The 15,466-nt window shown below is 54.8% G+C and overlaps 1 protein-coding gene across 1 annotated transcript; it reads left to right on the top strand.

The window, feature by feature from the left end:
* The first annotated feature begins 1,646 nt into the window (after positions 1 to 1,646).
* Positions 1,647 to 8,448, top strand: BLCAP (BLCAP apoptosis inducing factor). Its single transcript, XM_086474759.1, has 2 exons — positions 1,647 to 1,683; positions 8,077 to 8,448. The coding sequence occupies exon 2, from the start codon at positions 8,165 to 8,167 to the stop codon at positions 8,426 to 8,428; it is 264 nt and encodes an 87-aa protein (XP_086330885.1). The 5' UTR covers positions 1,647 to 1,683; positions 8,077 to 8,164; the 3' UTR covers positions 8,429 to 8,448.
* The last annotated feature ends 7,018 nt before the right edge of the window (positions 8,449 to 15,466 follow it).

Raw genomic sequence — 15,466 nt, 5'->3', positions numbered from 1 at the left:
CATGGGCAACGGGTGTCAGAGCTGGCATCAGCCAAGGGCTTCAGGGCCATTCCCATGCAGTGCTGTGAAGCAGGAATTTAAACAGCCTGTAGAAGAGTGGCAAAGCAGGAGGGAAACAGGCCCGGGCTGGATTCACACTTGCTGGGCCATCTAGGGAGTCTGTCCCATCGAGGGAGTCTGTCCCATCAAACACGTGGGCCAGCCAAGGGGAAAACCCTGAGGGAAATGCAGGCAGCCCCGCACCCTGGCTGGGTGGGTTTTAAAGGGCTGGGAAACCCCCAAATCTTATGTGTTTTTTTTTTTTTTTTCCTGGGCTGTTTCTCACCCTTCTGTGCACAGCCTCTTGGGGCTGGGCACGGCTGGGCTGTGCTCGGTAACCTGCTGCTGGGTGTCTACAGAGAAAAGGGCTGGGGTGCTTGCAGCAGCCTGGGCTTTGCTGCCAGCCCAGGGACACTCGGCCAGAGGACTGCCAGCAAGCGACTCCAGAAATAAAAGCGTTTAAGGGGAGAGGCTGCGCAGCCACCTCTGCTCTGGGGCTGAGGCAGCACCAGGAAGGGACTGGGCAACGGGTGGTCACACGGTGGCAGGTGCCCGCCCTACTGCAGCATGAAAAACTGGGGCCCCTTGGGGCTCAAGAGGGCCGAGTCAGCAGCAAAAGCGCTCTGCCGTGGGGGACAAGGCAGCAGCGTGCCACCGAGCCTAAAACCAGCATGCGGCGGGACGCGGGAAAGCCTGGACTGGGCGTGCCACACACTGCCGACACCGTGAGCACATGAACAGCGTGCGGTGATGCGCAAGGACACGCGCGTGCCACGCACAGCTTGCAAACAGCACGCACCGCGGGAGAGAGCGGGCCGGGGGCGGCCGCCCCGCAGGGGGTCACGCACGCTGCACGCAGCACCCTGCGAGAAAGCAGGCGGACAGCAACGCAAAGGGCACGCAAAGCTCCATGTGAACAGCGTGCCGTGCAGCAAAGCGTGCCACGAGGCCGCCACAAGCCCGCCACGAGGCCGCCGCACCGGGCGAGCAGCCGGCAAGGGCCTACAGCCAGCGCGGGGCACAGCGCCCTGCAGGCCCCGCGCAGCGCCCTGCAGAACGAGCCCGCAAGCCAGCACGCCACGCGGGGCACAGAAGCGTTCAGACGGGACTTTAAATTTAAAAATAAATAAATTTTTTAAAAAAAAATAAAAGCAAGAAAACGGTCAAAAAGCACCGGGCGAGGGACGCGCCCACCCCCCGCCGCGCCGCCGCCCGCCGCCGCGCCGCCGCCCGCCGCCGCCCGCCGCCGCGCAGGCGCACTGCTCGCCCCGCGGGGCTGCCGCGGCGCCGCCTGACGGAGCGGCCGTTCCTCCCCGCACCCCTCCGCCGCCGCCGGAGCGCGGGCCCGCGGCGGAGCGGTTACGTGGCGAGGCCGGGTCGGGCCGGGCCGGGCCGGGCCGTGCTCGGGGCAGGCGGGCGGCGGGCAGCCGCGGCGGGGTCCTGGTAGGACGGCGGCGCCCTGTCGGGGCGCGCAGGCGGCGGGCGGGGGGCGTCCCCCGGGCGGCGCGGCCGGTTCCCAGGGCGGCCTCTCCCTCCCCTCCTCAGGGCGCGGCGCGGACGGGCCCGCGGCGGAGGCGGCCCCGGGATGGCGGCGTGAGGCGGCGGCACCGGGATGGCGGCGTGAGGCGGCGGCACCACCGCGCCGTGAGTACGGGCCGCGGGGGGCGGAGGGGAGCGGGCGGCGCGGGGTGAGGAGCCCCCTCGAAGCGATCCGCGTCCCGGCCGGCCTCGGCGCGGCGTTCGTGCTGTCAGCGGGGGTCTGCCGGAGCCGGGGGTGACGATTCGCTAACTTTGGGGACCGGGAGGAAGCGCTCGGGGGGGGTTCCCGGAGCGGTAACGGCGGGGGAGCCGCGCTCCCGTAGCCAGGCGCGCGTGGGTTACGGCGGAGCCGGTTCCATCCGATTATCGCCAGCCTGCCGTGAAAATAGCAACACTGCGTGCGCCTCCCCGACTCCTTTCCCTCCCCTCTGTACCTCTGCCCGCAGTCAGGAGCAGCTCGTCCCCAAAAGCCAGCCCAGGTCCATCTCTCCCCAGAGCAAGCCTCGGCTCTGACATCCCTTTGTCCGGCCGGGAGCACGGCGCTCCGCAGTGCTGCTGCGCCCGGCCCGGCCCGGCCCGGCCCGGCCCCTTCCCTGCGACCCCGCGGACGCTTTGAGCCGGTAGCAAAGCAAGTTTACAAGCCGTTCTGTGGTACAAGCGCTGCTCGGTACATCCCAAACGTGCGAGTGCAAGAGAAAATTAAACCCGAAGCTCTCAAATGCAGTCCACACCACACTGAACCCTCCTCGACTTCATTACCCCTGTACTGAAACGTTACAGTTGATCTTGCAAATACTGTCATAGCGGGGTAAGTTTTGCCTTCCCAGCGTCTGTATCATAACTCCACAGGACCCCTTGCCAATATCACGTTTTTGCCTCTCTTTACCCATGATGCAGAAAGCTGGCCTTTATCAGGCTGTATTCACACTTCTGAAGCCTGTGAAAGCCACAAAAGGTGGAGAAAACATCCAAATTAAAAATAAAAATAATTATGTTTTTCAGGAAACTGGGAATGGGTTGGGAATTCATGATCTTTGGCAGTTAAACAGAGGGCAGGAACAAGGAGCACTGAGAATTCATAAAGCAGTACAAATGAAAGTAGCAATACTTGAGGTGACATCTCTGCCCACCACGGAGCTGGCCGACTTCAGGTTCTGTCCCTGTGATTTACTGCGGAGAGAAACACGGATCTTGCTACTGCCTTCCTGCTCCCAGATGGAGGTTTATTCACCCTGGTGCTGAGTGCCCTGCAGTCCCGCTGGAGGAGGCACTGCTCTGCCTCTGGACACGGGCTGATCGGTCCCCCAGTCAGTAACGAAGCTCAGAGAGCAGCTATGGAAGTGGTGAAAAGTGTGGCTCAACAAAGAGCCTGCTTTTCATGAAATTAGTTGCTTTGGCTTATCTCTAGCTTGAGAAATCAGAACACTTCATAGCCCTGAGGCTTGGTTAGTCAAGGGTTTGCTGCTGTTTTGGAAACTGCAATTATATTGCACCATTTCTGAGTCTCCATCAAGTGTTCAAGGCATGAACTTATCAAAGACTGGGGTAAGGCCTTTGCCAAAAATTGAAGACTCACTTTTTCCAGCTGAGTCATACCAGCAGATAAAGCTCTTAAAAAGTAGAAAAAATAGCAGCAAGGCAAAAAAAAAGACCAACCACCCTGAAGAAGTTAAATCCCTGATACTGCAAATAGGTCTAAAGTTTGAACAGTTATGGTTTGGGTTTTTTTTAAGAGTGGGTTGGCACATAGAAAGCTGGTCTGCTGTTGCTTTTCTTAGCTGAACTCAAACTTGTCACTTGATAGCTCTTTCACCCCTTTTTTCCCCCCCAGTGCTTTGGGTATTGTGTATTTTTAGCAGCTGTTTTGGGTGCTGCGTGGTATTTGAGAGCTGGTTTTGAACGCATGAAGCACTGCCCACATCAGTTCAAGCTATGTGGCTGTGGCAGAGTTTTGATTTAAACAATTCCAAGCAAACTGTACTACAGGTGAGCCTTTTCAGTAGGAAACGCAGTGCAAGTCCCTGAGGCTTACTCCTAAGTTTATGTGCACTGTGTAACTTGAGAGATTTTTATCTGGACAATGTGTCTTTTCATTTCCAAACAAACTTCAGCTTCTGGGAGCGGGGGAGATTGGCACCGCCACCCCCCAAAGAAATGGTTACTCAGTCTTTTATTGCAGAGCTTTCTGCTGCCAGCCTGGGTGTCTGTTTCTGTGGCATCTGCTGGGGAAGTTCCTCACGGACACTAGTGGCTTAACAGCTGCCATAGTAAGGTCTGAACAAGCTTACCTTCTAAGTGCTTAGTGAAAGCCGGCTGATTATTCTCCTCTGTCAGGGTAAATGGACTGTTAAGGAATTAAGACATTCTTGAGAAAGGTACAGACTTGGTGTTGGCATCCTGCTGTATGAAGCCTATGGTGTAGGAACACCTCTCAGCCTCGCTTTAGTTGCTGAATATACTTGTAGAATATCAAGGAACAGCTCGCTAGCTCCTCAGATGGATTTACTCTAAAATTGACTGGTCCATTGTAAAGCACTACAGACTTGCCCTGTGCTACTCTCTTTTGACTTGTCATAATTAAAGTTTTGTTTCTGTCTGGGAAAGGTGTGCCGCTACCCTTGCACTGGAATTTGGAAATCCTTCCCACAAACATGCACCAGTAGGACCTGCTGGTTTTGAATGGTCTTGGGAGGGAAGATGACAGAAGGAAGGGCTGTGAGCGCGATGAAAGCCGATTAATAAGCATGTGGAAAAGCATTGGTGTTTGCTTACTAACGAGGTGCACAGGGAACCTCCCCAGGCTGCTCCTCTGCCTGCAGGAACTGGCAGGGAGGAGGCTTCAGCAGCACAAGTTGATCAGATGGAGCTGCTGAGCGCTGACAGCGGAGAGAGCGGGAGCATCGCCTGCTCGCTGCTGCTGAGGGGTCTGCAGCAAGTTGAAGTGGCTCTGGGAGCTGCAGAGGAGCGAGAGGAGGCAGCGGTGGTGCGATGAAATGGAGCTGTCTAGTAAACACGAGTGGCCGCCAAGTCAGATGACCTGAGCAGGAGCATGGGAGAAGTCTTGGGAATAGCAGGACACCGGACTGGCTAAGGAAAGAGATGAGTCAGGCAGAGGAGAACAAGAGCAACTGGTTGAGGAAAAGCAGGATGCGGTTGTGAAACAGGGAGCTGGTAGAAATGTTGTTGGGTGACGGGTTCTCATTTGCTCTGGGACGTGGTAATCTGTACCTTGGATCATAAGGAGGGGACAAAGACAACAAGGCAGGAATTTTTCATTTGCAAGTTTCACCTTGCTTGAGAATCTAGGCAAAACTGAGTATTGTTATGGCTTCGAGAAGGGACTGCCTGTCCTGAGCGCCAAGGAGAGTGCTGGTTCCCTGCTCGGTGAAGAGTTGATAGCAGGAGACACTGCTGCTCTCTGATCGATAGCGTGGAAAGAGAATACAGTCTCCTTGCCAGCTGTATAAAGGAATCTCCAGGGAAGAGCTAGGAAGAATATGTATCTTACTAGTGGAAGGTCCTCAAGGAAGATAGGGCTGCAGAAGTCTTTGGCAGTAGGTACCTTATCTAGGGTCAGCTGTGGGATACACAGATGTTGAGAGATTTTTATCTGGACAATGTGTCTTTTCATTTCCAAACAGAAACTTCAGCTTCTGGGAGCGGGGGAGATTGGCACCGCCACCCCCCAAAGAAAAGGTTACTCAGTCTTTTATTGCAGAGCTTTCTGCTGCCAGCCTGGGTGACTGTTTCTGTGGCATCTGCTGGGGAAGTTCCTCACGGACACTGGTGGCTTAACAGCTGCCGTAGTAAGGTCTGAACAAGCAGACAAAGGGTTTTCAACCTTTAACGGGTGGATTTATGATAGCGAAGGAGCATGCGAAAATACCAGGAAACTGACCCCAGATACAAGACTAGCTCTTCGAACGTCTGCGTTTGTTAGAAGGCCAAGAGGTTTGCAGATTGAAGGGTATTGACATTGAAACTTCATAGCAAAAATAACCACTATTAAATGGTTCTTTATTCTGCAGAGTGGTTGCATTGATTGCTACAAGCAACTGACTTTTGCAGGAAATACTAATATTTAAAAATGGGTAACTCGTTCAAAGAGGGATTTGCAAAAGCATGACATGATGTGTATGCTGGGATTTGTACTGCTCAATGTTTGGAGCGCTTGGGAGAGAAAGACTGTAGGGAACTTCCAAGGAGGTAACATTTCAGGAGGATTAAGGCGGCTGCAGATCATTGATTTGGTACAACTTTGTTGTATGCAGTGCAATCTGAACTAAAAGGTTGGGTGATGGGATTTAATTACATTTCTGTTCAAATATTTGTTGTTAAATCTTTTCATTCTTCCCCTTGGAAAAAAGTTATCTAATACATCTGCAGTACTTTTACTCCAGGAACACCTCAGTAATTCACAAAGGCTAGCAGACAGCACGCTTTGTTATGAAATAAGTAGTCCTTATTTCCAGTTTATAGATGGGGAAAAAGGGTTGGGACTAGACTTGCCCTTAGAGATACGAGCGAGTGACCTGCATAAAACAGGACTAACATTGAGACTTCTATTCCTTTGACTTGACTTGATGCATATTGCAGTGTAAAATAACTTCTTCCTTATCCTGTGGCTGCCTGACTGCCGCTTAGTTGTACTAATTGAACCCCAGCTGCCCTCTCCCTGCTGGAGAACACTCCTGCAGGAGCTCCAGCACAACACACTTTCCCCAAATACTCTTAGTCTGTTTGCCCCGGTGGAGATTTTGGCCTGAATTCTCTCTCACTGACATTAAAATGGATCCTGCTGCTAAGAACGCTGTGGATGGCAGCGTGCTTCCTGCTTCTGCCAGCAGAGCCGCTTGGTACCTACAAGCTCACAGAGCTGTAAGACAAGTCTGACCTCAGTGGCTTTTTGGAAGAGAACCACGTGTGGTTTTCTCTTGGCTTTTCCATGCAATCCCTTATTCTCTCTCCCTTCGCCAGGAAATCCCTTCTCCTGCCAACGGGAGCCAGCGGAATGTGCTGTTTGTTTACCTTCTCACTCCTTCATCCTACTAACCTTCCCACCCCCCAGCTGTCATCCTAACAGGCTCAGCTCAGCCCTTCACCCTTCTGACAGAGCACTATGGCTGAGTGTTTTCAGATGAAAGGATCCCTGCGAGAACCCATTCTGACCAGGCTCTGCTTGGTGGGGGTGAGGCCTCCTGCAAGGCTGGGGCTGTCCTCTCGCCTGTCTTGCTGTGCTCTGGCTGGCAGCTGCTTCCTTCACTGTTGCTGCGTGTCACCACGATGTGCTGCTGCAGGATAACAGGGAAGAGCACGCTTCCCAGGCTCTTCCCTTTTCCAGCATTGCCCTGCGTGGTTTTGCCTTTTTGGGGCAATAAGCTGGGAGTACCCTCTTCTCATGGTTTCCCTACTGCAGGAACTGAAGGAAAGCTTCTGTTTACTCCCTTCCCAACAATACTGATATCTTCCAGCCTGACCCGCTATTGCTGTACCCCAAAGTGCTCGACTCCACTCTTCTGCCCCCCTTTCAACTGTTCTGGCTCTGTCAAAACACCTGTAAGACATTTTTTATTTTTAAAGCCATCTGAAATTCTTAGAGGAAGATGTTTGTACTGCTTAGGAAGGAAAAAATTCCCACAAGCTTAGCATAGTCGATGTGGTGGTTAAAGGTAGAAGTGTGTTTTCTGGACCTGTAGCATGCTGCCATCCCTGGTTAGAGAAGCCCTTAAAGCACACTGTTTCCATAAGGCTTTATAATAATCCGAGTGAGGAAATCCTGTGTTTACAGCACTTATGAAAATTGCCATTTTGAGACTGTCCCCTCTTTGGTCTATTCACATACTTTGTCTTATCTGACTTTAGCTGATTGGCAAGGATTATAAATCCCTCAAGCAGGGACTGTCCTTCCCGTTGTTATGCAGCCTGGACGCTGTCAGGGCTTTCCTGGGTAGCTACATCTGTAGATTAAATTTTGTGCTGTCCTGCTGGAAAGCTTTGTAATGAGTCTGTGTCTGGGGAGGAAGCAGTTTGTGCATGTAACGCTTCCTAGACACTTCTTACACTAATGCTTCCTGAACACTTTTTCGTAACACCTGATCACTTACCCCTCAGGGGCATTTCTTTATACCATCACTCAAGTCTTTGGACGGTCTCGGATAAATACACGCGTAGGGAAGGCTGTGGCAGCCTGTTTTCCTTTGGTTCCCCCTCTCCCTTTCTGTTCCTGCACTATGCTAAAGAAAAGAGTCTCACAACTGTTAGTCTGGGTAAAAGCCTAAGAAACAGAGCACGCAAGGGGTACGCTTCTACACCAGCAACAGATAATCGTGTCCCCAGCGGAAACTTTCCACCAGCTCCAAGACACACCAGAATTTAGTACTGGGAACTCAGGCATCAGCATATGATGCTTGGGAGTAAATGAAGCTGTATGAGAAGAATCTCTGTTGACTTTTTTCCCCATGTTTCTCTGACAGTCTGACATTTTGCCCCTCCCTACAGAGCAGCCTGCCCGCCGGAGGAGTTGCTGGAGACGCTTCTGGAGCACACTTGATCCCTGCTGCCACAAGGCCCCAGCCCCCCAGCCACCATGTACTGCCTCCAGTGGCTGCTGCCAGTCCTGCTCATACCCAAGCCCCTCAACCCGGCATTGTGGTTCAGCCACTCGATGTTCATGGGCTTCTACCTGCTCAGTTTCCTCCTGGAACGGAAACCTTGCACGATTTGTGCCTTGGTCTTCCTGGCAGCCCTGTTCCTCATCTGCTACAGCTGCTGGGGGAACTGTTTCTTGTACCACTGCACAGGATCCCCGCTGCCAGAGTCGGCTCACGATCCCAGCATAGTGGGCACCTAGTAAACAAGAATCTTCCAGTCTGCTGAGGGCTTTTGTTTTGCTTTTAAAAAGGGGGTGGGCTAGGGAGGAGGGAGGGGGTGTTAGGCATGCGACTGGAGTAAAAATGGCCTGTTCCCTGCAACTGTGTGTGGACTAGAGTGGTAAATTCCTCCCACTCCGCCTGTGAAATTCGACTTGTTTACTGTGTGAACTCTGGCAGCACCACCTGCTTTTTTAGAAGCAGAAACCTTTTTTTTTCCTTCCCGTATCACTGGGAACGGACACCAGCCCTCTGAACTGAGAACTGGTGGAGGACTGAGCTGCTGGCCCCTGCCCAGCTGTTGCCCAGTTGGTGGTGTTGTGTGTCCCTCACTTATCTGCATTAGGCCACGTGGTCTAACTCAGGGCTCTCGCCCCACTGATTCTGCTGGAGTAGCTACAAGATTCTCTCCGTGTTTCTCTTTGTGGGGAGCCAGCCTTCCCACCTTGCTGATCAAGGGCAAGCTCAACAGCTCACAGATGCACTTGGCCAAAAGCTGCTGGAGCCAGAGGCAGTTGAGTCATCTCCTCCTGCTCAGCCTGCCAAAGAGATGGGTGCACTGCCAAAGTGCTTTCTGAACTGCTTATGCTCTGAGATCGTGGCCTGAAAGCCTCAGTTATGCTGCTGCTTTTATAAAGCCTCACGGGTAGTGGAGACTGTCTCTTCCCCTCCTCCTAGATTTCCAGGGTTTACTGAGGTATTGACTGTTGGGATGAAGAACTGGTATGCTGCAGGATGTGGGGCTGTGAAAGCCACGGTGAACCTCACCGTATAAAACTCACGCTGGCCCAGAAGGCCGGGTGTGGACAGGGCAGGAGAGGGTCCCGAGGTGGAGGCATGGCTTGAAGCGGTAAATGCTTCAGCCGTTTTCACTGATCGTGTTTTCAGGGCAGGGGTGACAGAAGGTGCTGGTGCTACTGACTGGAGAAGGGAGGAGACATGGGGAGGGCCTGGTGTCTCCATCTCCCCTGGCAGAAGGATGTCAAGAAGCCCAGGTGGCGGTGGGTCAGTCCTACAGCCGCCACTGTGCAGAGCTCCACCCTGCACAGCTGCGGCTCTTGGGGAGCCCAGCCTGGGGCAGGGGTTGGTTTGTGCGAAACTGCAGAGGTTAACACACAATACTGTCTCTAAACTTTAAAGGGTTCCTTCCCCTTTGCCATCTGTCTTTACTTCAGTCTCATAGTGGAGAACAGCAGAAGTGGCTGTTGCGATCCTGAGGAAGTTCAAGCTATGAGGTTGTGAAACTTCCAGAGTATTGTTTGTTCATTGCACAGCTGTTCAAAATGTTTAATAAAGCTTTATAAACTTTGCTCTATGGCCTCCTGCCCGGCATGATGCATTGCCTGCTCACTGCAGATGCCTTAGCCCAGCAATCTCGTGTCTCTGTGTTGTTCTCTTCCCAGCGCAGCAACCCCAGAGAGTCTCCAGCGAGAGGCAGAGCCTGTTTGCCCCGTAGCTCCCAGTAGTGACTCTTCTCATTAACGTTAACCTGACTGCAGGCAGACTGAGAACCACACTGGCGATTCCTAAACAGACCACTCTTACAGCACAGGAGGTCGCTTCTGGTTGAATCTCTGCACTTAGGTGACAGATTTCCCCCTTCCTCACTGCTTACGCAATGAAACCACAGAGCCGTGTCCCGAAAGCCGCTAATCCCCAACGCCACCAGTAAAAGTGTGACCTGCCGGGCGCCCACGCCTGTCAGCCTGTCCCCTGACACCACGTCTGCCCGACCTGTGCCCTGCTGTGGGCAGAGACCAGGCTGCAGCCCAACTGCCACCAGCCACCGCAGGGGGGGATTCGGCCGTGCCAGCCCTTCCCCAGCTTCGGCCGTGACCCCGTGTCGTACGGGGGGGACAAAGGACAGATGCTGCTGCCGTACACGGGACTGATGGCACCCAGGAGCACCTCTGGGAGTTGGGCAGAGGAGCTGTGCTGCTGGAGCTGAAAGCAGCTTCCTCTACCTTTGCTCCAAGTCCTGAAGACCAAGTCCAAGTTGGAAAAGGTTCTGAGCGTATCAGTGTTTACGTGTTTAAAAAAAGCGTGTGCCACATCACCGAGAATAGCTATGACAGCTCTGTCACCTGCCAGGCCGAGGGAAATCCCAGTAGCTATCAGCTACAGCATAAATGACAAATAGGAAGGAGAAGGGAGGGCATCTCACTTGCAAGCTACAGCAGGACTTCTCTGCTCTCTGAGCAAATTTTAAGTTTAAATGTATTTAATGCAGCCGGTTCTTTTAAGAGTACGTTTTTGTTGCTAACTAGCCAAGTTGCACGGTACAGCAGTTTAAATCAATCCCAGCCCTGAAGCCAGACAGCCCTTTGGATGAGAGCAGGCCCTGGCTCTGTACGTGGGGTTCAAGATGAGGCGCAGCTGCAGACTCCCCCTTCTGCGAGACCCAGCTGGGGGAAAAAAAGCGCTTCAAAAGGGGGAGGCTGCCGGTGCGGTGACAGGAGAGATCTCAGCAGACTGATGGGGAAGAAGCCTCCTTTTCACAGCCCTCCCAGCCCAATGCAGAGAGAAGAGCGCTCTTCTCTTCGCTGTGCGCGCAGCCCTCACCAGCACACTGCCTTACCCCCTTTGGGGCACTGAGATACCATCTTCATTTTTAAAGGCAGAAAATTAAAGCAACTCCGTCACGGTCAGGCAGAAAGCCTCGGGCAGAGCGAGGAACCCAACCAGGTCCCACATCCCATGCTAACTCCCTGCTCGTCTTTCTCTGCCAAAGACACCATGAAAAACCAGCCTGTGACTGCGGAACAGGTCGAACCCGATGGCTTTTGGGAAGCGCCCTCCCAGCTGCCCTGCTCGGGCACCACGGGCTGGACTGAGCCCGCACGGGTGCAGCGCCCGCGCTCTCGGGCAGGCCTTTGCTGACTGCACGGAAGACGGGGCTCAGAGGAGCTGTTTTGCCCAGGTCTCAAGGAGCTTCTCTGCCACAAGAGCAGGGGGGTGGCTCTGTTCCCCAGTGTCCTGGAGGCACCAAGGGGTCTCTGCATGGGGACTGCACTGGTGGGCAGGCGCTCCAGGCGGTAGCTGCACTCGTGGCGCTGAAAGTGGGGTTTAAGCCACAGCGGCTGTGTTGTGCCAGGTCCCGTTGAGCCCAGACGCTGCCCACAAGGGCTTTGACACGGAGCGAGTCATCCCTCTGCCTGGTGCTCCCTAGATACAGGGAGCAGGAGCCTTAAGCTGTTCCTTTGTCTTTCCATTTGAAGGGGAGATCATTTTCTTTTCTAGGTCACAACAGATCAGTGACACAGCAGGGTCAGGAAAAGGGGAAAAAAAACCCCAACAAACCAACCCAGGCTCAGATCCCTAGAAACAGAGATGCGGCTTAGCTCAGGCGGTCCTCGAGCTCTGGGGGCTTCTCACCCCCCTCCTCACCACTCATCAGGCAGATGCAGCATCCCCAGGATGAGCAACTGGGACACAGCAAGGCTTCCCATGGAGAAGGTTTGGCCATGACTGCCAGGCTGGCACGGCTTTTTGAACCCCGGATTTACTGGAGATCCACATTTGTGCATCTCACAGGCCGATGTTCGGCAGTCAAGCTCCCTGACATCGCTCAGGGTGCAAGTAGGGAACCAGCTGTCTGGGGCCACCATGGCCATGCTCTCCCAGCGTCTGCCCATCCACCCCCAGATCTTGCCAGGCGATTAGTGCCTCCTGCTTGGAAGCTCTCCCTGCTTACCCTGAGACAAGCCCACGACATGGCCTTACTAACTTAGCTGCAAACGGAGGAGAGAGGTTGATCCCACCGAGAAGCTGTTTGGGCTGGAAGCACCCACCGGCCAGCTCAGAGAGGCAGCTGAGACCAGAGGTGCAGCCCCGCTGCTGGTAGCGCCAGGCTCCCATGGCCTCCAACCTCAACCTCACATGCTGTTTCCCTGGGGCTGGTCCAGCCAAACCCCCTGAGCCAGGGAAGCCACAAACATCACCGAGGGCCACACAGAGCCCTGCCAGTGCCCTTTGGTCTTGCACCAGAGCGGTTTCCTAGCCCTCGGTGACTGCGGGAGGTAAGCGACACATCAGGTAAGGACTTTAGCCCTTCCCTCGGGAGCCTGGAGATTAACCCTTGCCAAGAGCGTTTTGCTACTCCTCCGAACAACGGCACATCGTGTGGTAGAAGGGCGAGGGAGGACGGATGGCTGGGGTGCCACCCAGACCTGCTGCTGGGAGGGGACGAGGTCTGAGTGGCAGAGTCCGCAGGGGACAGAAACAGGCTTTGTCCTCCGAGTCGACGCGTGCCGGCAGCCTCCCGTTCACCCCTTGCTGCCAGCGAGCAGTAGGCACAGCGGGGGCTGTAGGGGCACAGCCGGTGAGACCCGAGAGGCTGGCACTGGGGCACAGCCCTGCTGTGAGCCACCCCTTTAGCAAACGCCCTGCTCCTGCCCTAAGAGCCCTTCTGCTGCGTCAGGGCTATAGGGGAGACCCCAGACCCACAGCGCAGCCCAGGGTTTGCTCTGGGGGATCCTCAGCACACGGAGCAGTTCAAGGCTGCCCCCCAAGTACTTTGGGGATGCTACCTCCAAGCCGTGGGGAAAGTGAAGGGGATGTTTAGGCCAAACATCAACTCATCCTCTCCATTTTAGAAACCCACTGCCTGCACAAATTGCAGGACCCCCACATCCTCGCCAGACCTGCTGTGGGGGCAGCCGCAGCCCCCACCCTAACACCCAAATCCTCTCCCAGGCTTACAGGGCGCAACACAAGCGTGAAGCAAACAGCAAGATTAAGTCCATTAAAGGAGCCGTGTGGTGTAATCCCCAGGAGCATCTGCCTGGCTCAGGCTGGGGACGCCTGGCAGGGGCTCCCACTGGTCTGAGTGGGCCGAGGGGAGGGACTCTGTGGCAAAAGAGCCACCGAGCACAGCCAGGGTGGGCTGCAGGTACATCAAGTGTCTCAACCATCTTTTTAAGATACCTCAGCTGCCACTAAGGCTGAGGACCGGCCATGGAGCAAAGGGGACAGAGGAGGAAGCGAGCGGTGCCATAGGCAGGGCTTGGAAGTACTGAATCCCTCTGGCATGACCCACTGCAGCCACCCACGCTGCTCCAGGGGTCGCGCTGGCCTGCGGCCACCTCCCTGTGGCCACCCCTCTCCCAAGCAGTGATGCCAAAGGTGCAAAGCCGTAGGCTGGAGGAGCCTCAGCCCCAGCTCCCCTCCCGGGGGCGACTCCACTGACCCAGCCCACGCATCGCACACGGACCGAGGGACTTGCCAACTAGAGATAATCCCTCAATCGCTTAATTGCTTTAAAGAGAAGCAAAGCATAAAGCATTAAACATTTAAGGTGATAAGACTGAGTCACTTACCAGGCCAAGGAGGAGCGAGCAGCCGCACGCCAGCGCCAAGCAGCCAGACCCAGGGGCTCAGGGCACCAAAACCACCCTGGACCGTGGTGGTGGTGAAGGAGCAACAGCAGCAGCTGCCCTACTTTCAGAAGGCCTGCTCCCCCCAACACTGTGCTATACATCAATTACTTAATTACTGAGGGATCCCAATCAGCACCCACTAATTATCCTAACAAAGCAGGCCTGATTCTTGTAGTTGCTGATGAAGCAGATGCTGCTGAAGGGTGGGCTGCCTCCTGTCCCGTCCCCCCCAGCCCAGCCGATGGGGGTTGGCAGTCAGGTCTCCTGCTGGCCGGGCTTGGGGCGGCTCTGCTGGCCCCGACCCTGGCTTTGGCCAGATCGCTCTGCACGCCAGGGTCACCGTGTCACTCGCAGCCCCGTGGGGGCCAGCGCTCCCTGCGTGTGGGCAGGGACCCGGGTGTCCCAGCACGCGGAGGCTGGGAAGCAGCGATGGATGCAGCAGAGCCCCTGGGGTCCCTCCCTGACGCTGCGTGCCAGAGCCCTCTGCTCCGCCTCGGTGGCTGCAGCTGGGGTCCCACCGGTGATGCAGGCTGCATCCCAGCTCAGCTTGGGGCATGCCTGGCACCATGTCAGTGCTGCCCTGCAGGAGGGGTTCAGGCACAGGGAGCTCGCCCGCCACTGCCAGCCGGCTGTCCCTGTCCCTTGGAGCACGAGGGACACAATGGATGAGGCTCCTCTTGCAGGAGCAGGCACTGGGGCTGCACTGGACCACCAGCCTGCATGGGGACACGGGAATGGCTCCAGCAGGACAGAAGTGGCACCAGATCACAGAAGCATCAGCCAGAAAAAGCCTCTGAAGCACCAGAAGCCACACATGGGACTTGTATGAGCTCCAGGAACCACCAGCTCCTGTTAGAGGGATGCTAAGCATTTATCTCATACATGAGCTACACCTTTTTTTTTTTTTTGGTGAGGTCTGTTTGTATTTAATTATCAAATTGCAAAGTATTTACATCAACATTAGAGTTTCAAAGCATCTCCACCCCCCCCACCACCCACAAAGCTGGACCTTTTCAGGTTTTTTTCCAAAGGTTTATTATTATCCAAAAAAAAAAAAAAAAAAAAAAAAAAAAAAAAAGCTAAATATTTTACTTAGACACCAAAAAAGGCAGGTGGAGGGAGAGGGGAGCGGGGGAGAGAGACACAGATCCACATGTTCCCTGCATAGTCAGTTGGAGATCTTACAAAACACTGCTTTAAAAAAAACGGTAACAGCAGAGGAGTGAAACTTGTAGAGTGTTATTGACTCCAGGAGGTCAAAGAGCATCCTCATGTGGGGGCTCCCCTCTGGAGTTTATTGGCTTAAAAAATAAATTGGCAGACAACGATGGTGATGGAGGAGAGGCTCTTGATCCCCGGGGCCTCCGGGTCACGGCGGCTGCAGCAGCGAGTCCGGAGATGCTGGATCCCACCGAAACCGCTGCACAGAAACACAGATGGACACACGGACGTGCAGACACACAGCCCCAGCCCCGTGCAGGAGGGCTCCTCCGCACGTGCTCTACTATCTTCTGCCCCGAAATGTCCCCAGCACGTCTCCTTCGTCAGAGCTTGCTAAAAGCCATGGGGAACTAAGCCAGCCCAGGGTGTTCCTTGCGCCAAGGCTGCGTTCCTGCTCTGCCAGAAAGAGCCAGAAAATGA

Source organism: Leptosomus discolor, chromosome 17, assembly GCF_034619465.1.
Source record: "Leptosomus discolor isolate bLepDis1 chromosome 17, bLepDis1.hap2, whole genome shotgun sequence".
In the NCBI taxonomy this organism is placed as follows: domain Eukaryota; kingdom Metazoa; phylum Chordata; class Aves; order Leptosomiformes; family Leptosomidae; genus Leptosomus; species Leptosomus discolor.
This window is presented reverse-complemented; position numbering and strand designations above follow the sequence as displayed.

Coding starts and splice junctions, on each gene's coding strand:
- BLCAP (XM_086474759.1), top strand. CDS start 8,165: ATGTACTGCCTCCAGTGGCTGCTGCCAGTCCTGCTCATACCCAAGCCC.